Source organism: Felis catus, chromosome E1, assembly GCF_018350175.1.
Source record: "Felis catus isolate Fca126 chromosome E1, F.catus_Fca126_mat1.0, whole genome shotgun sequence".
In the NCBI taxonomy this organism is placed as follows: Eukaryota; Metazoa; Chordata; class Mammalia; order Carnivora; family Felidae; genus Felis; species Felis catus.
Genome location: NC_058381.1, coordinates 56263358 through 56289583, shown reverse-complemented (window position 1 = coordinate 56289583; position 26226 = coordinate 56263358). Strand labels below are relative to the sequence as shown.

The window sequence follows — 26226 nt, the reverse complement described above, 5'->3', positions numbered from 1 at the left end:
ACTTCTGGCCAGGAACAGTCTCCAGCCTTCTGTCAACCTCCCCCTTGTCAGCAAGTCCTTGGTACGCGCCCTTCCCGCCCCCCCCCCCCCCGCCGCCCCCAAGAAAAACACTGGAAAACTCAGGAAATATAGCACTTTTATTTACTGTTCTTAAAGCCAGAGGCAAACAACATAAGCATATCCTAAGTATAAGACAAGTACTTAGAACAGCCACACACATCCCAGACGTTCCCTGGGATCAGGAAAATGTCCTCTCTCTTCCCGTTAAACTGGGACTCTTAACTGGTATGCAACTCTTCCCCCAAACATTTTAAAGCCAAAAAGACCGGCAGGGGGCACCCCTTCCCTTGGTGGGGGGGGGGGGGGGGCGTTGTCTGGCTCTGCCTCGCTGCCACACGGGGGCAGGCTTCCTCCTCATCTCAGCAGCTGTTCCTGCGGCAGGGGGCCCAACCTCTAACATACCCCCTGCGCACAGAGCTCCGGTGCCCCCGTCTTGAACCGATACTGTCAAACCCAACAAACAACACTGGAACTCGTTAACCTGCGGGCAGGACTAACCCAAACTCCGCTCTCTGGCAGCCGATGCCAAATTCCTCAGAACTTTGCTCTCTCCCAGATAGGTCCTCTTTCTTGGGACATGGGTGGGGAGGCAGCTGGGGCAGCAGCGGAGAGAGGCTCCGAGGCGGAGGACCTCACACCCTCTCAGCGGCAGAAACGCTCCACCACACACTGCGGGGGGGCCGGGGAGGTCTCAGCGGACAAGAAGTACGGATGTGCGAGGGCGGCCTTGGCGGAGATCCGCTGGCTGGGGTCGTACTGCAGGAGTCGCTGTGGAGGAAGGAGGAGAAAAGAGATTGAGCACTGGGCTGGGCCGGGCCCCTGAGAGGAGTTACCCTCGGGCCCTAGGGGGCGGGCCCCAAACCCAGGAGCAGCTGCCTTCAAGCCAGACCCACAGGCAACTACCATCTCCCAGCTCGCAAGCCAGTTCTGGATGCTCTCGGAATCTGGGGACAAAGAATGAGTTCTAGTCCGGCCCTGGGAGACCTTCCCCGCCTCCTGCGGACCAGAGGCTGAGACCATCTGTCTTCTCCCTGCCTGAGGTTCCCAGGCCTCAGCCCGTGTCTGGTTGAGACAGACTTCTATGTATGGAGAAGGGGAGGGCCCAAGCTGTCCAGGGCGCATGCTTGAGGGCAGGGCAGGAAGTAGGAGTCCCTGAGCCCCGCTAGGCTGCGGACAGACCCCTTGCCTAGGAGCAATCCCGATGGAATGCTAAGCGACTTGGCTGGAGGTCTACGCCGTCCTGCTGGCACTGGGTTGGTAGACAGACCTACGCAGGCCTCTGGAAAGATGAAAATACGGCCCTGCCTTCCTCTCTAGTCCCACGACCAGATTAAAGAGACAAACGTGGCCCCAAATCTTTGTGGGCAAGAAGAGGTGGTTCCACCTGGGGCCTCCCGAGCAGCCTGGCCTGGGCCCAGCCCAGTGGGTCAAGATGGTACAACAGGACAGGTGAGTGAAGGCTGTGTGGCAGGGGCCCAGACGGCAGGGAACAGCCTGGTGCAGAGAGTAACCACCATGGCAGGAGGCGTGCTCCCTGCCTGGGAGAGCTTACAGAGAAAGGGCAGGCATCACAGCATAAAAACAAAGCTAACTAACTAGAAGATCGGAGTTTTAAAAGGAAACACAAACACTCGACTCCTCAGGGGAGGGGGTCTCCAGATTGAACAATCAGTATGTGCAGGGTGTGGGACAATCAGGGGTCAGAAAAGAGACTCCGAAGGAGGTGAGGTGACACAAGGGGCTGGCTGACAAAGAGGACACTCGTGATGGGAGCAGCAGCCTTTCTGGCCCTCCCCTGCCCCCCACCTGTACCTACCATGAGCAGGTCCTTGCCCTCTGGTTCCAGGCCGGGCACAATCTCCTCCAACCCCTTCCTGGTCCACTTGGGGAAACTGCCCTTATAGTCGGGCAGCTGGGTGACTCCTGGCCATATGGCTTCACTGGGCGTCCCCAGGGTCCGAAAGATCCGAAAGAGCTGGTCAATCTCAGAGTCACCAGGAAACAGGGCTCTACGGGTCACCTGCAATGAGGGAGATGGGGTGTGGGGTCCACTCCCTTGTCATACAGAATCCAACACCAGACAAGATATCCTTCCCGGGGCTGTGCTGAGAATCCCGACCTTTTCTGGAATGAGCTCCGCTTCCTTAGGCCCGCAACCAGGCCCAAACACCCCTTAATCCACCTCTAATGGGTGCATCAGAGTCTCACTGTCCCCCGCCTCCCCCGCCGCCCCCAGCAGGACCCTGCCTGTAGCCCCCCCCCCCCCCGTGGCCATGTCTGTCCCTCTTTACCATCTCGGCAAAGATGCAGCCGATGCTCCAGACATCCACAGCCGTGGAATAGAACTTGCTGCCCAAGAGGATCTCAGGGGCGCGATACCAAAGTGTCACCACCTGTGGGAGCAAGAAAACAGCATCATGCAGGGTGGCTGAGTGTTCAGGTGACGTCCCTCCAGCCGTCCTCTCCCCCGGGGCCTGCGGAACCTCGTGGGTGTAGGTGCGTAGGGGCACCCCGAAGGCTCGAGCCAGTCCGAAGTCAGCCAGCTTGATGGCACCCAACTCACTGATGAGCAGATTCTGGGGCTTCAGGTCTCGGTGGATGACCCGATGAGAGTGGCAGAAACTCACCCCCTGCAGCAGCTGGAAGAGGTAGCTCTGCAACAGGGAGCGAGGAAGGGGCCGGATGAGCGGAAGTGGGGCCGGCGGAGGGGGGCGTTCGCTGGCCTTCCCCGTCCTTCCCTCGCTACCTTGACCAAGTGCAGGGGGAGCTCGGAGGCCGGCGTGGAGTCCATGTACTTCTTTAGGTCCTGGCTGAGGAACTCAAACACCAGGTAAAGCTTCTTCTCGCTGTGCACCACATCCAGCAGCCTGCCCGGGGTCCACCAGTCACAACACGGCTCCCGGCTGGACGGGGACGGGCCCAGCCTCCCCGCCTCCTTCCCCACCTCACCTGACGATGTTGGGGTGCTTCAGCTCTTTGAGCAGGGAGATCTCCCTGATGGCAGTGCTTGGGACTCCCTCAGTTTCCCTACGGGAAAGGAGGGCACGGCAGTGGAGGCAGGGAGCCAAGAAGGGTGCCTCTGCCCCGGGGGGGAGTCACCTGTGTGTTCCGTATTCCAGAAGGATGGCCCGGCCCCCAGCGACGGGGCGCTGCGGTCCTCATGAGGCACACACTAGCACCACCAGGGGCCCCGGGCAAAGCGTGGAGGGAACGAGGAGGGCTGTACCTCTGTGCGCCCCCCCCCCCCCCCCGCTGTAACTGGGCACACTCAGAAGTGCACCCTGAGGTGTGGGACGGACGGGGGTCACCCCTGGGGCTGATGTGTCCCGGGGCCCTCCGGGCACTCACAAATCCAGTCTGATCTTCTTGAGGGCCACGAGCTGCCCCGTCTCCTTGTTCTTGGCCTTATACACCACCCCATAGGTGCCCTCTCCGATCTTCTCTACCTTCTGGAACACATCCATAGCCGCAGAGCTGCCCAGGAAACAGAGGGCGCCTGGGGCATTCACTGGCACACCCAGCGCCCCCGCTGCCCCTCCAGCCCCCCCGGAACACCTAGGCCAGCCCCTGCCTGGGCCCAGGTCCGCCTCCGCCCCACTCAGCCCCAGAGAACACATCCCCAGCGCAGGCCTCCCCCAGCCCAGCCAGGAAGGTGCCCAGCTACGGAGCGCAGGAGGGCCCAAACTTCTCAGCGGAGCTCCCGCCTCTGCCCTGCCAGCCCCAGGTTCTGGGGGCGAAGGCTACCCAGAAGGGTGGCCTGAGGGGCCGGGGTAGAGGTCAGGGCAGCTCAGGGCAGAGGTCAGGGGTCCAGAAGGGTTTCTGAAGCCACAGTCGTGCTCTAGGCCGCAAGGCCAGGGTGAGGGGCTGGGCCTCAACTGTCTGGGGACGCTCAGCCTCCTGTGAGGGCAGAACCTCGGTGGAGACAGCCCCCCTGCATCCTGGGACCCCCACCCGAGCCCTGGGGACCCCCAGCACCACCCCCCTGGTAACCGCAGCCCAGAATTCACCAGAAACCCTGTGCTCCTGGAGCTTCACTGCTAACAGGCTGCCGGCTCCCCGGCTCCCCCTCCTGGTCCCCGCCGGCGCTGCACCACGTGCACACAACACAAGGTCTCCCCCCACTGGGGTTTTTATTCATGAGGACTTTCCAGAACCCTCCATGTTCCCACTCGAGGCTCAGGCCCCAGCACCCCACAGTGCAGCCTCCCACAGGGTGTCTGGAACAATCCAAATTAGTGACCCCACCCCACCCCCACCCCCACCCCTTCTCTCCAGCTCCAGACAAAGGCTGTCACTCCTGGGGAAGGTCCTGCGTCTTCCCTGCAGTGGCTCTGGCATCTCCAGGGGGCTTGGCTTCAGGGAAGGTTTGGGGGGGACAGCTGTCAGGCACTGTCGCTTGCCGCTGGCTGCTGTCCCTCTCCTGCTGGTACCTCCTCTGCTCCCGGACGGCTTGTTCTAACAAGGGCAGATTCATTCCTTCCACACAAGTCAGCACCCGGGCCTTCACCACGGAGCCTCCGTCTGAAAGACACAAGCACAAGGCACTGGCAGTGGCTGACACATGGGTCACCTTACGGATGCATGCCAGCTGTTTCCCCCAGCCTTGCTCTCAGGACTGAATTTTAACAGGATGAGTTGGAGGGATGGCGCGTGGGGTCCCCGTAATTTTCCTTCTAGGGCTTCAGAACTGTGGCCCTGCCACACCACAACTAGCACATGTCTGGAACTGAGGGGATAGGCTGAAAATCCCACTTCTGCATGGCGGAAGGGCCAGATAGAGGTACCCTCTACTTCCCTCCTTTGTTGTCTTTTTTTTTTTTTTTCAGTAGACTCCACCCGTCGCCTTCTTAGTGCAGTGGGCAGCGCATCAGTCTCATAAAGTAGGCGCCACACCCCGCGTGGAGCCCAACGTGGGGCTCGAACTCAGGACCCTGAGATCAAGCACTGAGCTGAGATCAAGATTCAGATCCCTCACCGACTAAGCCACCCAGGTGCCCCTCCTTTGTCGTCTTAATTCCTGCCACCTGCTCTGTAGGTCCCAAGTGCCTGGAGTTGAAGAGGGTCTCAATCACCATCCTCCTAGTCTAGACCGCTTTCTTTCTTTTTTTTTTTTTCTTTTACTTTCTTTCTTTTTTTTTTTTTTTAAGTAGGCTCTACTCTCAACATGGGGCTTGAACTCACAACTCCGAGATCAAGAATTGCACACTCTACTGACTGAGCCAGCCAGGTACCCCTAGACAATTTAAAAAAAAAATTTTTTTTTAATGTTTATTTATTTTTGAGGCAGAGAGAGAGAGAGAGAGAGAGAGACAGTGCTAGCAGGGGAGGAGCAGAGAGAGAGGGAGACACAGAATCCGAAACAAGCTCCAGGCTCTGAGCTGTCAGCACAGAGTCCGACACAGGGCTCGAACCCACGAACCGCGAGATCATGACCTGAGCCAAAGTGGGATGCTTAATGGGCTGAGCCACCCAGGCGCCCCCTGGACCACTTTCTTGATTTAACATAGCCTGGGGGCACAATTCAGAATGTTGAACTGTCTAGATTCCAGCCTTCAGCACCGGCAGATAAACTTGTTTGGAACAGGAGGCTGCCTGTGTGTCCTCAGCTTCCACTGGTCCCAGTTCTAGGCTGCAGACAGGGCACAGCCTGGAGAGCAGTGGCCGTGTGGCACTGTCTGGATCTCTCCATCGCTGTAGATGGTTGATTCTCATCACTTGGGCCACTTCAGGAATAGCTGGGTGATGGATACTGATGAATCAAACAGGATACCTGGCAAACGTCACTTGGCACCGAAAGGCTAGACCTTTTCTTGTGACACGTGTAGCCCCACACAGGTGTCACAGAGCAGCTGCCCATGTTCAGGGTGACACGGGACAAGCAAGAACAAAATCACAGCTCTCGTTTGCAATTAAAACCACCTGTACGAAGATTTTATTAGTTAATTGACTTGATTTCGCAGCCCTTCCCTCCCGCCAGCCTGGGGAAACGCTCCCTTCTCTATTTACATTGAGGAACACGTTTCTCCTTGTGAATGAAAAATGTTATTAAACATGGAGGTGACCTTTAGAAAGACGGTGACCACAAGGGACAAACTGGGTCAGTCCGTCAGTCCATCTGTGTCAGTCCGTCTGCAGAAGGTCTCTGTAACTGGGATTGAAAGCATTTGAAGAAATGCTGTAGGGAGGGGAGAACGGCGTTTATACACACGACGGCCAAGGAGAGAGTCATTTAGGGGAAGTTCTTGGAAGTTTAACGAACCCAGAGCAACAGAGCCTGGATGAAGACAACGTTGGAATGCAGTGGGCAGAGGCGTGGGTAGGAGAGAAGGAAGGGGTGATATGAAGAACAGACCTTCTTTCTTTTAAGTGTATTTATTTGGGGAGAGAGAGAGAGAGAGAGAGAGAGCCTGAGCAGGGGAGGGGCAGAGAGAGAATTCCAAGCAGGCTCTGTGCTCTGTGGGGCTCGAACCCGTGCACCATGAGATCATGACCTGAGCTGAAATCAAGAGTCGGGTGCTTAACTGACGGAGCCACCCAGGCACCCCCCAAAACAGACCTGCTTTTAGGAAGTTTGTCCAGAGAAGGAGGGCCACAGCGAGGTAGGGACACAGAAGAGGACACTATTCTTAAAAAATTTTTTTTTAATTTCACGTTTATTTAGTTTTGGTAGAGACAGAGCACAAGTGGGGGAGGGGCAGAGGGAGGAGACAGAACCGGAAGCAGGCTCCAGGCGCCGAGCTGTCAGCACAGAGCTCGACACGGGGCTCGAACCCACAAACCGGTAGATCACGACCTGAGCCAAAGTCACGCTTAACCGACTGAGCCACCCAGGCGCCCCAGGACACTATTATTTTAATATACAAGAAGCTTGAGGGATTTGTGTGTTGAGAAGGAAGAAGCAGCGGGAACAGGTTAAGGACTCAGTTGGGAGAGCAAAGTCCCCACGGAAGGGCAGGCTGTGCGTCACAGCACAGGGGCTGAGCCGCACGGAGGTCGGACCCTTCTCTCTCCCAGACGAGACGCAAGGAGCGTCTGGTGGGTGTGGACGCAGGTCATTTAAGATTTCACCCGGGACTCGTCAGGCTCTGGGCTGATGGCTCAGAGCCTGGAGCCTGTTTCCGATTCTGTGTCTCCCTCTCTCTCTGCCCCTCCCCCGTTCATGCTCTGTCTCTCTCTGTCCCAAAAATAAATAAAAAACGTTGAAAAAAAAAATTAAAAAAAAAAAAGATTTCACCCGGGACATAGGAGGAGGCAAGGTCATCTGCCGAAAGCATGGAGGTGATGAAGCAGATGTGTGACAGGTGAGTGGCTGAAAAGATGTTGTGGACCACGGGAGGGTGGGTTGACTGGGACACGCAGAAGGCCCGGTGCGGCAGGACACCTTGAAACCATCATGCTGGGAATCCACAGAGCATGTGAACCTTCTCCATCAACAGGTGGGACCCAAGAGGGCGAAGGTCGGGGGTTGATGGGGCCACTGTGATGGAAGCGAGGGCGTGAAAGTTCTGCCAGCAAAGGGGCTGCCCTCAGAGTGAGGTGGGGCTAGAGGAAGGGAAAGCGAAGGGCAGAGAAGGTGGGAGAAAAAGAAAGGAGTGTCTCAGGTCCACAGGTCCTGCGGGGCGCTGCAGAGGAGAGAGCAGCAGACAGGTAGGTACGAGGTCGCAAGTTTCAGGTGGCAGAGATGCGGCCATGGGATGCAGAGGTGGGGCAAGAGGCGCCTGCAGGCAGAACCGGTTGGCCGCAGAGAAGGATAAGGATTCACAAAGGCAGACCTGAGGAGCCAGCTGGCTGCTGGCACCTCTCCGGGTCTGGTGGCGGCAGTGACCTGGGAAGCTGACCAGGTGCCACTTGGGGACAGGAGGGGAGCTGTTGTCCTGGGGAAGAGCCAGGTTTCAGGCAAGTCCCATCGAAGGTGAGAGCATAAAAAGGAGTCTTTCAGGGAGGAGGGAAGGTTCTAGAGAACACGACAGGAAGGCTTGTAAGGGAACAACAGTCAGCTGAAGAAAATCAGGCAGGTGGGGTTTATGGGATTTATGGCGAGGGCCCTAGGGCAGCCCTCTCGCTGTAGGCAAGGTCACCTGCAGCCTAGGAAGTCTAGGGACTCTGGAGCAGCACTGGGGGAAAGCCTACATCCCCAAACCTCAATCCCTGGGCAGGAAGTCCTTGAGCCCTTAGATGGTGCCCAAAGAACGTGTCACAGCCAGCAGGTTTCTGACATAGCTTCACCTTTTTGTTCTTCTTGGCTAGCTGTGTGCACAAATTTCAGAAAGTGACCTTAAGTGGCCTCTTTTCTGTCATCAGAACTGCTAAGCTTGCCACAGGGCATTGTCTTGTGTCCAGGTGACCTTTGTGCCCCAAAGGACTTGGAATCTGGCTGGGACAGGACATACGGAGGAGGTCTGAAAGCAGCCACACAGGAGCATGTTGGTCTATATGGATCAGCGGCCACCTCCACGTTCAGCCCACACTCTGCCCCTCCCCACCATCATTGTCTCTCCTCCTGTGTCAGTTGCCAATGATGAGCATGTGTTATTCAGAAATTAGAAATTTGGGGGAAACTTAAAAAAAATTTTTGTTTTAATGTTTATTAATTTTTGAGAGAGACCGAGTGTGAGTGGGGGAGGGGCAGAGAGAGAGGGAGACACAGAATCCGAAGCAGGTTCCAGGCTCTGAGCCACCAGCACAGAGCCCGACGTGGGGCTCGAACTCACGAACCATGAGATCATGACCTGAGCCGAAGTTGGACGTTTAACCGACTGAGCCACCGGGGTGGGGGGGAGGGGGGGGGGGCTCTGAAACATTTTTTTAAGAAAGAAAAAAATAGACTGTGATGAAAGTAAGGAGAAGCAGTAACGTAGCCGGAGCCTAGGGAGACTGCTGCTTGATCTGAGGCTTGATTATTCAGGTCCAGTTTTGGGGAGCGGGGGCGCAAAGACACTTGAGAGTGGTGCTGTCTGTGCTGTCAAAGTGAGTCACGGTGCAGGTGCAACACTGATCGATCCACTTCCGCAGTGCCTGGCTTATCGGGCGGGTGTGGGTGCTGCTGGCTGACTCCTCCGGCTTTGCAACGTTCCAGTCATACTTTCATGGAGCAATGGGAGCAGCCAGTGATAAGATCGATCTTGGCCTAGATTCATTATTTCATCAGGGCTTTCAAAGAGGTGCCTCTCGAAGTCTCTTGCATTTATTGACTGTGATTCCTATCTAAAGAACCTTTGCTTCTCTTCGACCCTGTGCTGTCCCTGAGCTACCCTCAGGAAAAGGCAGGACGGAGAAGGTTTAACGCAACCAGGAGGAAGCAATTGGCCAATTCCAGACCCGAGTTCTCTAATAAATGGCATTTAAAAAAAGATGGGGCACCTAGGTGGCTCAGTCAGTTGAGCGTCCGACTTCGGCTCAGGTCATGAGCCGCGAGGCAGTTCATGAGTTCGAGCCCCGTGTCGGGCTCTGTGCTGACAGCTCAGAGCCTGGAGCCTGCTTCGGATTCTGTGTCTCCCTCTCTCACTACCCCTCTCCCACTCTCTCTCTCTCTTTCAAAAATAAAAAAAATAATAATAAAGAAAAAAAAAGAAACCAGAAATATTACAAGAGACTTGGGGTATGTAACCCAAGTCTTTATGCCATATATAGACTTGGGGTCTTGATCTGAACTAACCAATTTTTTAAAAAGCCATGGAGGGGCACCTGGGTGGCTTAGTCGGTTAAAGCATCTGACTTTGGCTCAGATCAAGATGTCATGGTTCATGAGTTCAAGCCATGCACGGGGCTCTTCCCTCTCGGCGGGGAGCTGGCTTCATATCCTCCGTCTCTGTCTGTCTCTGTCTGTCTCTGTCTCTGCCTCTCTCTCTCAAAAAAAAAAAAAGAAAAAAAGAAAAAGCCATGGAGAGGAGGAGAGTAAACATGGACAAATGTATTCTATTATATCAAGAACAGTCAATTTGTTTGAGTATGACTGTGGTAATGTTAGAGACCTGGGAGGTGTTTCTGGGTAAACAAAATGATATCAGATTTGCTCTAAAAGACACCAATAAAACAAATAAATAAATGCAGGCAGTGGAGACTCAGGAACCGTAGACTATGGATCCCGGCTGAGTCTGGGTGATGGGTACAGACAGGGAGGTCCATTCTACCATTCCACTCACGCACATTTGATTTGAAAATATTAAATTAAAAAAATTATATGGGTTGAACTTACACAAGTTTTTTTCCATTTTTCTTCCCCAAGTAATTCTGAACATCCACGCCAGGTCCTGCTCTCATCCTGACCTGCCGTCCTAAGTTTCAACCCCTCTCTGTATTGGCAGGCAGGCCTTAGCACCCCAGACTCTGTGCAGTGGGCTCCCGAGAGCTCCCAGGATTCACTGCAGGGCTGGGGGTCCAGGAGAAAGCCTCAGGTGACCTGGGGCTGCAGTCAAAGTAGAAATCATTTGTGCAAAAGCCCGTTGTACCCATTCGCAGCCCCCTCCTGATGCCTCTCTCAAATCAACAGGAGGGCAGGAACTCTGTGAGCTCAAAGGCTTGAGCCTGAATAAAGATTAACTATTATGAAATCAAAGATAATTAAACATGAACATTAACATTTCTTCTAGTACATTTCATCCAGGGTTAAAAACCACCCTGACTTTTAGGGGCGCCTGGGTGGCGCAGTCGGTTAAGTGTCCGACTTCAGCCAGGTCACGATCTCGCAGTCCGTGAGTTCGAGCCCCGCGTCAGGCTCTGGGCTGATGGCTCGGAGCCTGGAGCCTGTTTCCGATTCTGTGTCTCCCTCTCTCTCTGCCCCTCCCCCGTTCATGCTCTGTCTCTCTCTGTCCCAAAAATAAATAAAAAACATTGAAAAGAAATAAAAAAAAAACCACCCTGACTTTTAGAAAGGACGTTGGTGATGTAAAGCAAGAAACATATGTGTTTGTATCCTCTGATACAGCAATTCTATGTTCAGGAAACTAGCCTGAGGCAATAATCAGAAAATGGACAGAGATTAGTGCCGAAGGGTATTAACTGTGGCATTTTTAATATATCTCAATGTAGACAATTTTTTTTTTTTTTTTAACATTTTTACCCTCTGGCTATAAAAGCATACATTTTCAGGGCACCTGGGTGGCTCAGTCAGTTAAGTCTCTGACTCTTTTATTTAAAAAAATTTTTGAAATGTTTATTTTTGAGGGAGAGAGACACAGTGTGAGTGGGTTAGGGGCAGAGAGAGGGACACAACATCTGAAGCAGTCTCCAGGCTCTGAGCTATCAGCACAGAGCCTGATGGGGGGGGGGGGGGGGGCTCGAGCTCATGAACAGTGAGGTCATGACCTGAGCTAAAGTTGGATGCTTAACCAACTAAGCCACCCAGGTGCCCCTGACTCTTGATTTCAGCTCAGGTCATGATCTCAAAGTTCACAGGTTTGAGCCCTGCATCAGGCTCTGTGCTGACATCACAGAGCCTGCTTGGGATTCTCTCTCTTTCTCTGCCTTTCTCATGCTCTCTCTCTCTTATGTTCATTCTCTCTCTCTCTCTCTCTCTCTCTCTCTCTCTCTCTCTCTCTCAAAATAATCAATTAAAAACATTTTTAAGGAAAGATTTAAAAAAAGCAATGTTTTCACTGTAAAATGCTAATAAAAATACAAAGAATCCCACAATCCCACCACCAGAAATAACTTCTATTAACATTTCAGTGAATAATCTTTCATATACATAGATGTATGCAAAAAAAAATGTATATTAGGGGTGCCTGGCTGGCTTAGTTGGGATAGTAGGTGACTCTTGATCTCAGGGTTGTAAGTTCGAGCCTCACGTTGGATATAGAGATTACTTAAAAATAAAATCTTAAAAAATGTGATCTTACAATACATACTGTTTTGTAAACTGCTTTTTTTTCTTTTTTTAAATTTATTTTAATTTTTTTTTAATGTTTATTTATTTTTGAGACAGAGAGAGACAGAGCATGACTGGAGGAGGGTCAGAGAGGGAGACACAGAATCCGAAGCAGGCTCCAGGCTCTGAGCTGTCAGCACAGAGCCTGACACAGGACTTGAACTCACGGACCATGAGATCATGACCTGAGCCGAAGTCGGACACTCAGCCAACTGAGCCACCCAGGCGCCCCTGTAAACTGCTTTTTCTTAGTAAGATATTATGAACATATCTTCATGTCAACTGATAAAGATTTATAACACCATTAAAAAAAAAATTTTTTTAATGTTTATTCATTTTTGAGAGATAGAGACAGAGCATGAGTAGCGGAGGGGCAGAGAGAGGGAGACTCGGAATCTGAAGCAGGCTCCAGGCTCTGAGCTGTCAGCACAGAACCTAATGTGGGGCTCGAACTCACAAACTGTGAGATCATGATCTGAGCTGAGCTCAGACGCTTAACCGACTGAGCCACCCAGGTGCCCCTACAACACCATTTTTAATGGCTGCATAACATCCCACTGACTGAATATACTATAATTTCTTTAACCAATCAATGTACAGTATTTTTGTAAGAGCAAAAAATGGAAACAATATACACGTGCAATGGTCGTGTGAATCAAGGTACATATAAAATATTATATGGCTATAAAACATTATGTCTACACAAACTTTTTTTTTTTTTTTAACGTTTATTTACTTTTGAGACAGAGAGAGACAGAGCATGAACGGGGGAGGGTCAGAGAGAGAGAGGGAGACACAGAATCTGAAGCAGGCTCCAGGCTCTGAGCCATCAGCACAGAGCCCGACGCGGGGCTCGAACTCACGAACCGTGAGATCATGACCTGAGCCGAAGTCGGACGCTTACTGACTGAGCCACCCAGGCGCCACTACACAAACTTTTAAAACCTGGGGAAATGTTTACAATGTACATGAAGCCACAATGACCAGATACGACATTACATAGTATGATATCAGCTGTGTAAAGGAAGATGACACAGGAATGGCCAGAGAGCGAAGCAAAGAATTCATTCAAGTACCTAGGTTTTAAACAACAACCTTCGGCACGCCTGAGTGGCTCTGTCGGTTGAGCGTCCAACTTCAGCTCAGGTCATGATCTTGCGGTCTGTGAGTCTGAGCCCCACATCAGGCTCTGTGCTGTCAGCACAGAGCCCGCTTCGGATGCTCTGTCCCCCTCTCTCTGCCCCTCCCCTGCTCTTGTGCACACACACGCACGCTCTCTCGCGCTCTCTCTCCCTTTCAAAAATAAACATTAAAAAAAAAAAAAAAAAAAAAAAGAGCAACCTTCGACACTTGATGCCTGGGAGAGATTCTCCCAGGTTGCTGATACTCCTTCCCTTCTATTTCTCTCACCCTGACTTCTTGGCCTGTTATTCTAGCCCCATCCTCTCTGAGCCTTGGTGTTCTCACCTATGAAATGGCAACAGTTAAGACTCAGTTGAAGACCGGTGGGCAGATTCACAAAGATTTAAGCAAACTACCTAGTACCAAGCCTAGCACATGGTAAGCCTTCAGAAATTAATGGGCTCTCTCCTCTCTCACTTCCGGAGAGCAGGTCCACTGAGCTGGATCACATCCGTTTCCCACGGGTCCTTGAACTTGTGGGCTGGTTTAGAAGGAAAGTTAACCCCGGTGAGGGACTCTTGTTGGGTCAGAAGCCAGGCCCCATCCTGACTGAAGACTGTCCCACTCGGGACCCACAGTGAAAAGAGTGTGTGAGGCCACGACTCACCCTGGTGCTCGAGCTCCCCAAGGACAAGATACATGGAGTCCACTTGGGCTTGGAACGGCTCCACCAGCTTGGTACACACCAGGATCTGGTGCTCGTCAGATCCATGCTGAGCCCTCAGGGTGACTCGGGACTGAGTCATGTCATAGAGGCACAACCTGCAGGTCAGGAAAAGCGTGATCATTTGTATCCACACACAGAACTAACACTAAAAGCTCAAGAGGTTCCGGGAGCCCCATAAATCCAGGGGACTCTGGTCAGAGATATAAAAATGGCAGCAACAAGTCGGAAAATTGTTTTCAGTCTACGTTGTTAAGATACAAATTCTATGCATTAAAAGGCATTTGTTTAAAGAGTGTTGACAAAAGTATACACTTATATAACCACCACCCCAATTAAGATTCGCCACATTTCAGGGTGCTTTGGCACATTTCTATCACCCCCAAAAGTTCCCTTGTGCCACTCTGAAATCAATCTCCCCATCTCCCATCCCAGGCAACCCACTGATCTGCTTTTGGTCTCTACAGATGAATTTTTCTACTCAAGCACCTCATATAAATAGAATCAGAACAATATGTATTCTTTTGTGTCTAGCTTCTTTCGGTCAGCATAATGGTTTTGAGATTCATTTATGCTGTTGGGTAAATCAGTGGTTTATTCCTTTTATTGCTCAGTAGGACACCATTGAAATTATTAAAAATAATTTGTTTGGGGTGCCTGGGTGGCTCAGTCAATTGAGCGTCGAACTCTTGATTTCAGCTCAGGTCATGATGCCTGGGTCATGGGATAAAGTGTGGAGCCTGCTTAAGATTCTCTGATTCTCTCTCTCTCTCTCTCTCTCTCTCTCTCTCTCTCTCTGCCCTTCTCCCACTTGCATGCATATGCGTTCTCTCTCTTCCCCTCTTAAAAAAAATAAAAGTGTAGGGGCACCTGGGTGGCTCAGTTGGTTAAGTGTCTGACTTCGGCTCAGGTCATGATCTGGCAAGCCTCATGGGTTCAAGCCCCGCATCGGGCTCTGTGCTGACAGCTCAGAGCCTGGATCCTGCTTCGGATTCTGTGTCTCCCTCTCTCTCTGCCCCTCCCCTACTCGTGCTCTGTGTCTCTCTCTCAAAAATAAATAATCATTAAAAAAAAAAAAAAGAAACTGCCAAATTGTTTTTCAAAATGGTTGTGCCATTTTGCACCCCACCCGTAACATCTGAGGATTCTAGTCACTCCGAATCCTTGCCAGTACTTGGTATGGTCAGTCTTTTTAATTTTAGCCATTCTACCAGGCATGAAAATACCATATCATTGTGGTTTTAATTTGTATCTCCCTGGTGACTAATGATGTTGAGGATCTTTTCATGTGCTTATTGTCCATTTGAGTGTATATACATATATAGTTTTTAATCGTCATATGCAAAATTGTTCACTTATTTGTAGGACTGCTAATTGTTATGTATATCTGCTTTTAGGAAGTGCTTCTTCAAGCCTTTTGCCCTCCTCTGTTTGAACACTCTATATCATATGGTCTTCCCTTCCAGTGTTACTTAGGTATAACTGACATACAATAAACAATACACATTTAAGGGACAAAATTTGACATTTGACATCGTACACACTTGAGAATGAAGACAGGAACATATCATTTTCATCACCCTGAAAAGTTCTCTTGCCTTTTTGTAATCCTCCTACATGCCACACCCAGGGAACTCCTGCAGGCAACCGGTCTCCTTTTTTCCACTATAGATTACTTTGCATTTTCTAGACTTTTATATAAAAGGAGTCATACAACATGTAACTTTGCGGGGGGGGACCTGGTTTCCTTACTTCAGCATATTTATTTTGAGATTCATCCGTATCAGTGCATGTTACAATAGTTCGCTCCGTTTTACTTCTGAGTAGCATCCCATCGTGTGGATACACCAAGATTTATTTATTCACTCAAATGGACATCCGGGATGCTTCTAGTTTCTGGCTATTACAAAGAAAGCTGCTATAAACTGTGCACAAGGGGCGTGTGGGTGGCTCAGTCGGTTAAGCGTCCGACTTCGGTTCAGGTCATGATCTCGCGGTCCGTGAGTTCGAGCCCCGCGTCGGGCTCTGTGCTGACGGCTCGGAGCCTGGAGCCTGCTTGAGATTCTGTGTCTCCCTCTCTCTCTGCCCCTCGCCTCCTCGTGCTCTGTCTCTCTGTCTCTCTCAAAAATAAATAAAACATTTTAAAAAATTAAAATATTGTGCACAAATCTTGGTGCAGACATGTTTTCATTTCTCTTGAGTACATGCCTAGGAGGAGAATGGCTGGATCATGATAGATATATGTTCATATACACACACACACATATATGTATATATATTTTAATTTAAGTAATCTCTTTTTTTTTTTTTAATTTTTTTTCAACGTTTTTATTTATTTTTGGGACAGAGAGAGACAGAGCATGAACGGGGGAGGGGCAGAGAGAGAGGGAGACACAGAATCGGAAACAGGCTCCAGGCTCTGAGCCATCAGCTCAGAGCCTGACGCGGGGCTCGAACTCACGGACCACGAGATCGTGACCTGGCTGAAGTCGGAAGCTTAACCGACTGCGCCACCCAGGCGCCCCAATTTAAGTAATCTCTTATACCCAATGTGGGGCTTGAACTCATAACCCTGAGATCATAAGAGTTTCATGCTCTATGGACTCAGCCAGTCAGGCACTGCATGAGATACATGTTTACCTTTTAAATCTTTTTTCTTTTTCTCTTTCTTTCTTTTATTTTAAAGAGAGAGAGAGAGAGAGAGAATCTCAAGCAGGCTTCACACTCAGTGTGGAGCCCTAAGCGGGGCTCGATCCCATGACCCCGGGATCATGACCTGAGCTGAAATCAAAGAGTCAGACGCTCAACCAACTGAGCCACTTAGGAGCCCCTGTGTAGCTTTTAAAGAAACTGCCGAACTATTTTCCAAAACAGTTGTACCATTTTACGTTCCTACCAGGAGTGCGTACAGGAGTTCCAGCATTTGGTTTTGTTAGTCTTTTTAAAATTTTTTTAATAGTTTATTTATTTTTGAGAGAGAGCGAGAGAGCAGGGGAGGGGCAGAGAGAAGCCGGGGAGAGAGAGGGAATCCCAAGCAGGCTCCGCACTGTCGTCAAACAGCCCAATGTGGGTCTTGAACTCATGAACCATGAGATCGTGACCTGAGCCAAAATCAAGAGTTGGACCCTTAACCAACTGAGTCACCAGGCACCCCCATGTTATTAGTCTTTTTAAATGTAGCCACTCTAGTGAGTGTATAGGAGCATCTCATTGGCTTTTTCTTAAATATATTTTTAAGTTTATTCACTTGTTTTGTGTGTGTGTGTGTGTGTGTGTGTGTGTGTGTGAGAGAGAGAGAGAGAGAGAGAGAGAGAGAATGCCAAGCAGGCTCCAGACTGTTGGTGTCAAGCCCAATGCAGGGCTCAAACTCATGAGCCTTGAGATTATGACCTGACCTGAAATCAAGAGTCAGATACTTGGGGCACCTAGATGGCTCAGTCAGTTAAGTGTCCAACTCTTGATTTCAGATCAGGCTGTGATCTCATGGTCCGCGAGTTTAAGCCCTGCATCAGGCTCTGCACTGACAGTGTGGGGCCTTCCCGGGATTCTCTCTCTCCCTCTCTCTCTGCCCCTCCCCTGCTTGCTCTCTCTCTCAAAATAAATAGGAAGGAAGGAAGGAAGGAAGGAAGGAAGGAAGGAAGGAAGGAAGGAAGGAAGGAAGGAAGGAAGGAAGAAAGAAGGAAAGAAAGAAAAGAAAGAAAGAAAGAAAGACATCCCTTTAAAAATAAAGTCAGATGCTTAACTGATTGAGCCACCCAGGCGCCCTTCATCGTGGGTTTTAATTTGCATTTCCCTAATGACTAATGACGCTATACACATGTTGTGCGAACACACACCCATTCTCATATTCATGTACGTACATACACGTGAAAACGTGTCAAGTAATCACCAAAAGGTTAGCAGTGGCTGTCCAGACAGTAAGTGGCATTACATGTGTTTTTGCTTGCTTTCTTTATACTTTTAGGGATCGTCTACATTTTGTACAATGAAAATATGCTAGTTTTTTAGCATTTAGGGGTGCCTGGGTGGCTCAGTCGGTTGAGTGTCCGACTTCGGCTCAGGTCATGATCTCACGGCTCGGGGGTTCGAGCCCCGCGTCAGGCTCTGTGCTGACGGCTCAGAGCCTGGAGCCTGCTTCGGATTCTGTCTCCCTTTCTCTCTGCCCCTTCCCTGCTTGCTCTCTCTCTCTCCCTCTCTCAAAATAAATAAACAAACAAACATTAAAAAATTAAAAAAATAAAATAACTAAACAAGGGGCGCCTGGTTGGCTCAGTCAGGGAAGCATACAACTCTTGATGTTGAAGTCGTGAGTCTGAGCCCCATGTGAGGTGTAGAGACTACTTAAATAAGTAAAACTTCTAAAAACATCAAAAAAATTACTAGACAAAATTATAATAAAACTATTTTAATTAGTTTTTTTCTGTCGGGGGTAGGGGTGACGAATTGAAACATTCCCCCGACTATGTGAAAAAACCATTCTGACCTTCCGAACGTTCTCAGTGTGCCCCCGTCGGGAACTTGGCCAGCACTGACTTCCCAGGGGAAGTAATAGATCCCAGGTTTGGGCAGCATCTCAAAGAGCAGAGGTGGATTTTTGAAGATTCCTGACAAACCAAGCAGAACACAAGACTGAGATTAGCAGGTTCCCGAGACCAGCCACACAGGAGAGGCTAGTTCCAGTGGGTAGCAGTTTAATAAAAAACAAAATATTTCGGGTGCCCGGGTGGCTCAGTCAGTTGAGTTTCTGACTTCAGCTCAGGTCATGATTACACAGTTCGTGGGTCTGAGCCCCACCTTGGGTTCTGCTATACCTCGGAGCCTGGAGCCTGCCTCAGATTCGGTGTCTCCCTCTGTCTCTGCCCCTCCCTCGCCCACACTCTGTCTCTGTCTCTCTGTCTCTCTGTCTCTCTCTCTCAAAAATAAATAAGAACACCTTAGGGCGCCTGGGTGTCTCAGTCAGTTAAGCGTCTGACTTCGGCTCAGGTCATGATCTCGTGGTCTGTGAGTTGGAGTCCCACGTCGGGCTCTGTGCTGACAGCTCAGAGCCTGGAGATTGCTTCAGATTCTGTCTCTCTCTCTCTCTCTCTGCTCCTCCCCTACTCCCACTCTGTCTCTCTCTCAAAAATAAACATTAAAAAAAATTTTTTTTAATCAATAAACACATTTAAAAAAAATTAACACTTAAAAAAGTGAAAAATCAGATTTTTGATAGGTTATGCATTCACCAATTTTAAAAAACAAAACAACATAAAACACGATCTACGTGGAAAAGTGTTGTCCCACCCAAATCCCTATGCAACCCACTCCCTCCCCGATCCCCTGAAGAGGGGTCTGTGAAAGGGCAGAGGGTGACACACGATCTCTGTGGTGACTACTGAACCCTGCCATTGTAGTATGGCAATCACAACAATACATACAGAAATGAGCATGGCTTGTTCCTTAAACTTTATTTACAAAAACATGCCGTGAGCTGGATCTGGCCTGGGCTGACGTTTGCCAACCCTGGCCCTTAAATAAAACCAGTTTTTGGGGCGCCTGGGTGGCGCAGTCGGTTGGGCGTCCGACTTCGGCCAGGTCACGATCTCGCGGTCCGGGAGTTCGAGCCCCGCGTCAGGCTCTGGGCTGATGGCTCAGAGCCTGGAGCCTGTTTCCGATTCTGTGTCTCCCTCTCTCTCTGCCCCTCCCCCGTTCATGCTCTGTCTCTCTCTGTCCCCAAAATAAATAAACGTTGAAAAAAAAAATTAAAAAAAAAAAAACAGTTTTACTCATTTCTTATGCACCCTTCCAGTGTTGCATTATGCAAATAAAAGTGAATATAAGTAGATATTTATCTCCCCCCTACAGTATACATGCTGTCCCATATCTTGATTTTTTTTCACCTGATCTATTTTGACATTCTCTCCTAGGTGTACATAAAGGGAGTCTTCACTTTTTAAAAATCACCTGTTTAGGGGCGCCTGGGTGGCGCAGTCGGTTAAGCGTCCGACTTCAGCCAGGTCACAATCTCGCGGTCCGTGAGTTTGAGCCCTGCGTCGGGCTCTGGGCTGATGGCTCAGAGCCTGGAGCCTGTTTCTGATTCTGTGTCTCCCTCTCTCTCTGCCCCTCCCCCATTCATGCTCTGTCTCTCTCTGTCCCAAAAACAAATAAAAAAACGTTGAAAAAAAAAATTTTTTTAAATCACCTGTTTATTTTTGAACAGTTTTAGATTTATATTTTAAAAAAAGGGGGGGGGGGCGCCTGGTGGCTCAGTCGGCTAAGTGTCCGACTTCGGCTCAGGTCATGATCTCGTGGTACATGGGTTCGAGCCCCATGTCCGGCTCTGTGCTGACAGCTCAGCACCTGGAGCCTGCTTCGGATTCTGTGTCTCCCTCTCTCTGCCCCTTCCCCAGCTCACACTCTGTCTCTGTCTCTGTCTCTCTCAAAAATAAATAAACATTAAAAAAAAATTTATAAAAAAAAAAACCCGTAGGGGCACCTGGGTGGCTCAGTTGGGTAAGCGTCCAACTCGTTATCAGCTCACTTCTGGATCTCAGGGTCTCGAGTTCGAGCTCCACGTTGGGCTCAGTGCTGGGAGTGGAGCCTACTGAAAGAAAAAAAAAAAAACAGCAACCCTATAAAGATAGTACATCATACCCAGTTTTCCCTCTAATTAACATCTGACATTAGTACGACACATTTGCCACTATTAATGAACCTCTATCAATATGTTATTAACAACTCAACAACATACTTTATCTGGATTTCCTTAGTTTTTTCCCTAATGTCCCTTTTCTGTTCCACAGTCCCTTCCGGAATGCCGCATTACATTCAGTTGTTATGTCTCTTTAGACTCTTCTAGGCTGTGATAATTTCTCAGACTCTCCTTGCCTTTTGACCTTGAGAATTTTGAGGTATTTTGTACTATGACCTTCAGTTTGGGTTTTGTCTAATGTCTTTCTCATGGTTACACTAGAGTTACGAGTTTTTGTTAGTAATTTTAAAAAGAGAAAGAGAAGGGGCACCGGGGTGGCTCAGTCGGTTAAGCGTCCGACTTCGGCTCAGGTCATGACCTCACGGTTCACGAGTCTGAGCCCTGCATGGGGCTCTGTGCTGACAGCTCAGAGCCTGGAGCCTACTCCGTTTCTCTCTGCCCCTCCCCCATACATGCTCTGTCTCTGTCCCTCAAAAATAAATAAAAACATTAACAAAAATTTAAAAAGAGAAAGAAAAGACCAGTTATATAAGTGATGTAATAATGATACTATGGACATTCAGCAGGCTTCTTAGGATGACACATTATATGCGTTTGCAGGGCAAGATCTCCAAGATCTATCATTAGGAAAAAAAGTAAGGAGCAGGCGTTTACATCTAATATGTACATTTGCATATGTGAGAGCAAAAGAACACTCCAGAGTTCAATGACACGAGGACCGTGAGGATTAATGACAAAGGAATCCTGAAGGTGACAGCTTCAGCTAGTTGACAGGATGCGCCAATGGACATACAAACAAAGAAATTTGTAATTATATCATCCCCAGTAAGATTCTTGGACGAACCAGAGGACACAGCTTTAGTGCAGAAGTTTATGTTACCTAGAAACTTGCACAATTGGTTTCAGGACCTCTAACGTGGGGTTCATCAGGAGTGTTGTTGGTCAATGTTCTAAGGTCATTTCAAGATAGCGTGTAGAACAGCAGCACAGGGGCAACTGGCCAAGGCCCCATCCTATTTTGCCCTAAGTGCCGATGTTCTAATCACTGTGACCAGGGAGCAGAGCCGTTCCTGTCCCCAGAAATGAGAGAGCCCCCTAATCATCTCTGGCATGAGAGAGAAGCAAAAAAACAAACCAAAAAAAAAAAAAAAACAAAAGTCAGCCGTAAGGGGAAAATGTTGTGGTTTCTGTTTTGGAATAATGGGGACAATTCTGTCCAACCTAGCAAAAAGGTGAAAACTTAGAATCTTTTGCAAAAAGTAATTTTTCTGCTCTCAGACACCACATATACTATACGCTGTAAGTAACCACATCACTAAATTTATTATTATTTTTTGAATTGTCATACAGTGGAATTGACTCTGGGGAGGGGGCATGCGCTTTTGTAAACTTTAACCTCATTGATTTTTTTCCCAACAAAAGTTGCTATGTGTTTATTAAGACATGTCTGTTAATTTACAAAGCACAGCGGGCTCACCAAATCATTATCTATGTATCATCAGACATTCAAGAGAGTTTCTGAGTAGATATGTCAGGACTGGCTTTTCTTGTGGCTCAGCAGGATTTCAAATAATGTCTTTAGAAGTCTGAGTACTGGTATAACCTGTACTTCGGAGCCTTTCCTTTTCATTGCCCAAGGCAAAATGTCCACTTCTGGGAGAAAAATCCATGGTATGAACAAGAGAAATATTCTTCTTCTTTTTAAAATTTTTTTTTTCAACATTTATTTATTTTTGGGACAGAGAGAGACAGAGCGTGAACAGGGGAGGGGCAGAGAGAGAGGGAGACACAGAATCGGAAACAGGCTCCAGGCTCTGAGCCATCAGCCCAGAGCCCGACGCGGGGCTCGAACTCACGGACTCGAACTCACGGACCGCGAGATCGTGACCTGGCTGAAGTCGGACGCTTAACCGACTGCGCCACCCAGGCGCCCCCTTCTTCTTCTTTTTTAAAAGACAACTGGGAAATTAGAAAATACCATACGGGAAGGATGGGAAGGATAGTGACCCAGGGTGACTGCTTCTTCCTTTTTTTTCTGAAGCAATTGCTAAGATTCCTGCAGTAGGACTGAAGGACAGAGAAGTAACACCCAAAACCAAGATCATTACAGCTTTTATCAGCTTTGGGTTTCCTTCTAGGGGATAAGAATCTTGATCGTATATGTTTACCACTCCACAATTGGAAGAGATCCCCGGTTTATTATAAAAAGATAAGAGTCAGGAACAGCCAGATGGAAGAGATGTGTGGAGCAAGGTATGTGGGAAGGGGCGTGATGCTCCCATGTTGTCTCAGAGCACCACACTGTCCCCCACCTGGGCTTGATCACCAACCCTGACTCATAAATGTTTGTAAAGTTACAATTCTTTGTTAGCTTATATTGCACAACGAACCTTCGACTTTAAAGTTCAAATTGCATCAGGTTGTTTGAACTTTGGCCTCAGAAGGTTCTATCACATGGGGATTGCTACAAATTTTAAATATAACCTCAACGAAGTGAATTTTACAAAAACAAAATAAAAGGATTGTGTACCGTGTCTTTAAAAGTTTTGCAATCACCAGAGTAAAAATGTATCCAGAGAAGAATCATCAATGAATGTTACATGTACTGGGTAAGAGTTTGATGAGGAACCACAGAGCCCGACGTGGTGCCCAAACTCATCAACCACGAGATCATGACCTGAGTTGAAGTCAGATGCTTAACTGACTGAACCACCCAGGTGCCCCTACTGTAGATAGTTTTTTAAGAAACATTTGAATTGATTGCAATGATGACAAGAAATTTGTGCTAATATTTCCAAGTGTGATAATGATATTAGGATCATGTTAAAAATAGTTTAAAGGGGCGCCTGGGTGGCTCAGTCGGTTGGGCGGCCGACTTCGGCTCAGGTCATGATCTCGCGGTCCGTGAGTTCGAGCCCCGCGTCGGGCTCTGTGCTGACAGCTCAGAGCCTGGAGCCTGTTTCGGATTCTGTGTCTCCCTCTCTCTGACCCTCTCCCATTCATGCTCTGTCTCTCTCTCTATCTCAAAAATAAGTAAACGTTAAAAAAAATTTAAAAAAAGTAGTTTAAAGATACATCCTAAAAGTATTTATAGGTGATAGGATATTGGATTTACTTAAAATTAATGTGGTAGGGAAGTGGATGGAATTATAGTGGAAAATTATTGGACCTGGGGGAAAAGTATATGGGGTTTGTTGTATTATTCTTTCTACCTTTGCACGTTTGAACATTTCCGCAACAAAATGTTTAAAAATGTAAATCAGATCACATAACCCCCCAATGAAAATCTAAAAGCTTCCTATTATAAACTCCTGTTAAAATTGAAGATCTTGGGGCATCTAGGGGGCTAAGAGTCAGTTGTCGGACTCTTGATTTTGGCTGTCATGACCCCAGGATCGTGGGATCGAGTCTTTCATCAGGATCCTTGCTGAGCAGTGAGCCTGCTTAAGATTCTCAATCTCTGTCTCTCTCTCTCTCTCTCCCCCGCTGCCCTTCGCCCCCACTCCCACTCTGTCTCCAAAAAATCAATAAAGTAAAAAATTGAAAGTCTTTTTGTTGGCCCACAATGCCACATGGCGTTGGCACCTGGCCTACCTTTCTGCCCTTGTTTACCACCACACCTCCTCTAGCTCTAGCTCGCCCTCAGGACCTGCACATTTGCTTTTCCTCAGACTCGAGCAGTCTTCCCCAGACCTTCACGTAACTGGTTTTCTTTCCTTACTTTGGCCCCACCGCATCCTCCTCTTCCTCGGCGAGGCCTTCCCTGTCGACCCTCTCCAAATTCTCATTCTCCACCACCCCCAGTCACTCTATCCCCTTAGCTTCATTTATTTTCTTTCATTCCAGTTTACTGAATAATACAATTTCAAACAGTGGGATTTGTTTACTTGTTTAATGCCTCTGTCTCCCACTAGATTACCAGTTCCAGGAGGGCAGGGTTTCCTCTATTCCTCAGAGTCTCTCCTGTGCCTAACACAGAATCTGGTACAGTATTAAATATTTACTGAACAGGTGAATGTATTCATGAAGAAAAGACCATCTACCTCCACACTCAGCCTGGACACAGAGAACCCAAACCACATCTTACTGCCTACATTAACGGGACTTTGTAGTCCTACACTTCCATTAACATTTTTTTTTCCTTTAAATACTTTTCCTGAATGTCCAGCCTATGCGAATGGTTTGACCATCAATAGCCAGTTTGCCCGCTGAGATGATCTGAATTCTCTTGCCTTGATGTTTCCACCACTTTTCCACGGTCGTGCATCAGTTCTTACCCAACCCTGAAGTGAACGACATGCCTTAAACCAAACTTCCAACTCACCATAAATTCTGGCCTTACCTTCTCCTGAGGCCCTGCCAAAGCTCTGCCAAGTAGTGCTCTCCCTTACCTGAGCAAGCCATCACCTCACTTTTGTCTTATATTGTTACCTTGGTGGTATTTGGAAAGCCAGCTTCTGACAAGAGGAGTAAGATCCAAACACAGTAGCCAAACGAAATAATAGTTTAATGTCTGGGGGCATTAAAAACGTAGCAACAGTGGCTAGTCCTGGTATATGGGGAACTGAGACAAAAGGAAAGATCAGTAATAATTATCTTGCCTTTATCAATCTTGATTAGTGCTCCCTTAAATTGTGTCCCAAGGGGATTCTTCACTTACCTTAACCTATTCCCAGGATTACTACTAAAAACTGATGTAATAAGTAACAGAGAACGGAGTGCATAGTTTTAAAACCCAATGGATGAGTAGGTTGCTTTAAGTTACAAGGGTAAATTAAGGAGAGATAAAGAAGGGGATGGTGTACTATGCTCGATCCTCATTTATCGTGATATGAAGTCAAACGTTAACTAGAAGAAATCAGGAACTAGCATGTAAGTATTTTGTTTAGCAATTTTTTAGCAATCAGAATTAAAAACACAACTGGTTGAAGGGGGCTGCCTCTGAGGATGGGGAGCTTTCTCATTACAAATTCTCGGATACTAGGTACCCTAAACGTGGGCAACTGTTACTTTGACGACGACGATGATAACTGGGAAAACAAAAAAGTCCGGATTGCAAGACCTCTAAACTGCCAGCTCGGTCACAATCTGGTCCACACCCACCCCACAGACAGGGAGCAGCGCCGGCAATCCCATACTCAGCTCCCCGAAGCTTCAGGCAGCAAGGATGCCATTATCTTAACACAAGATAACTGGAGTCTCTTCCCAGTGCGACTTTTGTTCTAGTCTCTTTTTCTCCCTCCAACCTGGAAGGGCTCGGGGAAATCCTACGACAACCCACCCCAACAACGTCGCACGGCCGACAGACTCAACCCCGCCCAGAACCTTGGGTCCACCTTCTCACCTCATTTCCGGGGAGGCCTTTGCACGCGGACCCGGAAGCGGCGGGACCGGCAGCTGCTAAGGCGCAGGCGCACTCCTCCTCAGGCGCGTCGTCCCGCCCCTTCCCAACCCCGTCGCCAACCTGTCCGGGCGTCGCAGCGGCCCTGGGTTCCCTCTTTTCGCCCCGCGCGGTCACGTGACGAGGGAGGGGCGGGTTAGCGGGAGCTCCGCGCTTCTTCCTCCAGGGCAATTTCTGGCTCGTCTTCCGGGGTCCCCTTCCTTGGGGGCCGCCCTAGCACTTCCCTGGACGAGAGCGGGGGGCTCGTCCGCCCCCCTGCCGGCCGCGGTCACGGCGTCCACGCCGGCGCCGCCTCCGCCTGGGCCTCAGTCGGCGGAGCGCAGACGGGCGGCTGGAAAGGAAAAGGGGCGGGCCGGGGCGGG

At 49.1% G+C, this 26226-nt stretch overlaps 1 protein-coding gene across 12 annotated transcripts; it reads right to left on the bottom strand.

The window, feature by feature from the left end:
• Positions 1 to 119: 119 nt before the first annotated feature.
• Positions 120 to 26185, bottom strand: CDK3 (cyclin dependent kinase 3). Of its 12 annotated transcripts, none has more exons than XM_019818278.3 (12): positions 25808 to 25947; positions 20248 to 20355; positions 18256 to 18376; positions 13716 to 13870; positions 4491 to 4581; positions 3409 to 3534; positions 3010 to 3087; positions 2807 to 2927; positions 2544 to 2714; positions 2352 to 2453; positions 1877 to 2080; positions 120 to 828 (listed from the first exon to the last, which is right to left on the bottom strand). In XM_019818278.3, the coding sequence occupies exons 3-12, from the start codon at positions 18342 to 18344 to the stop codon at positions 703 to 705; spliced, it is 1263 nt and encodes a 420-aa protein (XP_019673837.1). In that variant the 5' UTR covers positions 18345 to 18376; positions 20248 to 20355; positions 25808 to 25947; the 3' UTR covers positions 120 to 702. The 12 variants fall into 12 exon arrangements, with proteins under 12 accessions (XP_019673837.1, XP_019673838.1, XP_044900386.1 ...); XM_019818279.3 differs by having other exon boundaries at positions 20248 to 20352; positions 25808 to 25946; XM_045044451.1 differs by lacking the exon at positions 25808 to 25947 and adding an exon at positions 25745 to 25766 and having other exon boundaries at positions 20248 to 20352.
• Positions 26186 to 26226: the final 41 nt, after the last annotated feature.

Bases quoted from the DNA above. Each gene is read 5' to 3' on its own strand.
- CDK3 (XM_019818278.3), bottom strand. From the start codon at position 18,344: ATGCTGCCCAAACCTGGGATCTATTACTTCCCCTGGGAAGTCAGTGCT. The intron at 2,454-2,543 runs GTTCCGCAGGCC...TTGCTCCCACAG, and splicing joins TACGCACCTACACCCACGAG to GTGGTGACACTTTGGTATCG. The intron at 2,081-2,351 runs GTAAAGAGGGAC...CCCTCATTGCAG, and splicing joins GCTGCATCTTTGCCGAGATG to GTGACCCGTAGAGCCCTGTT.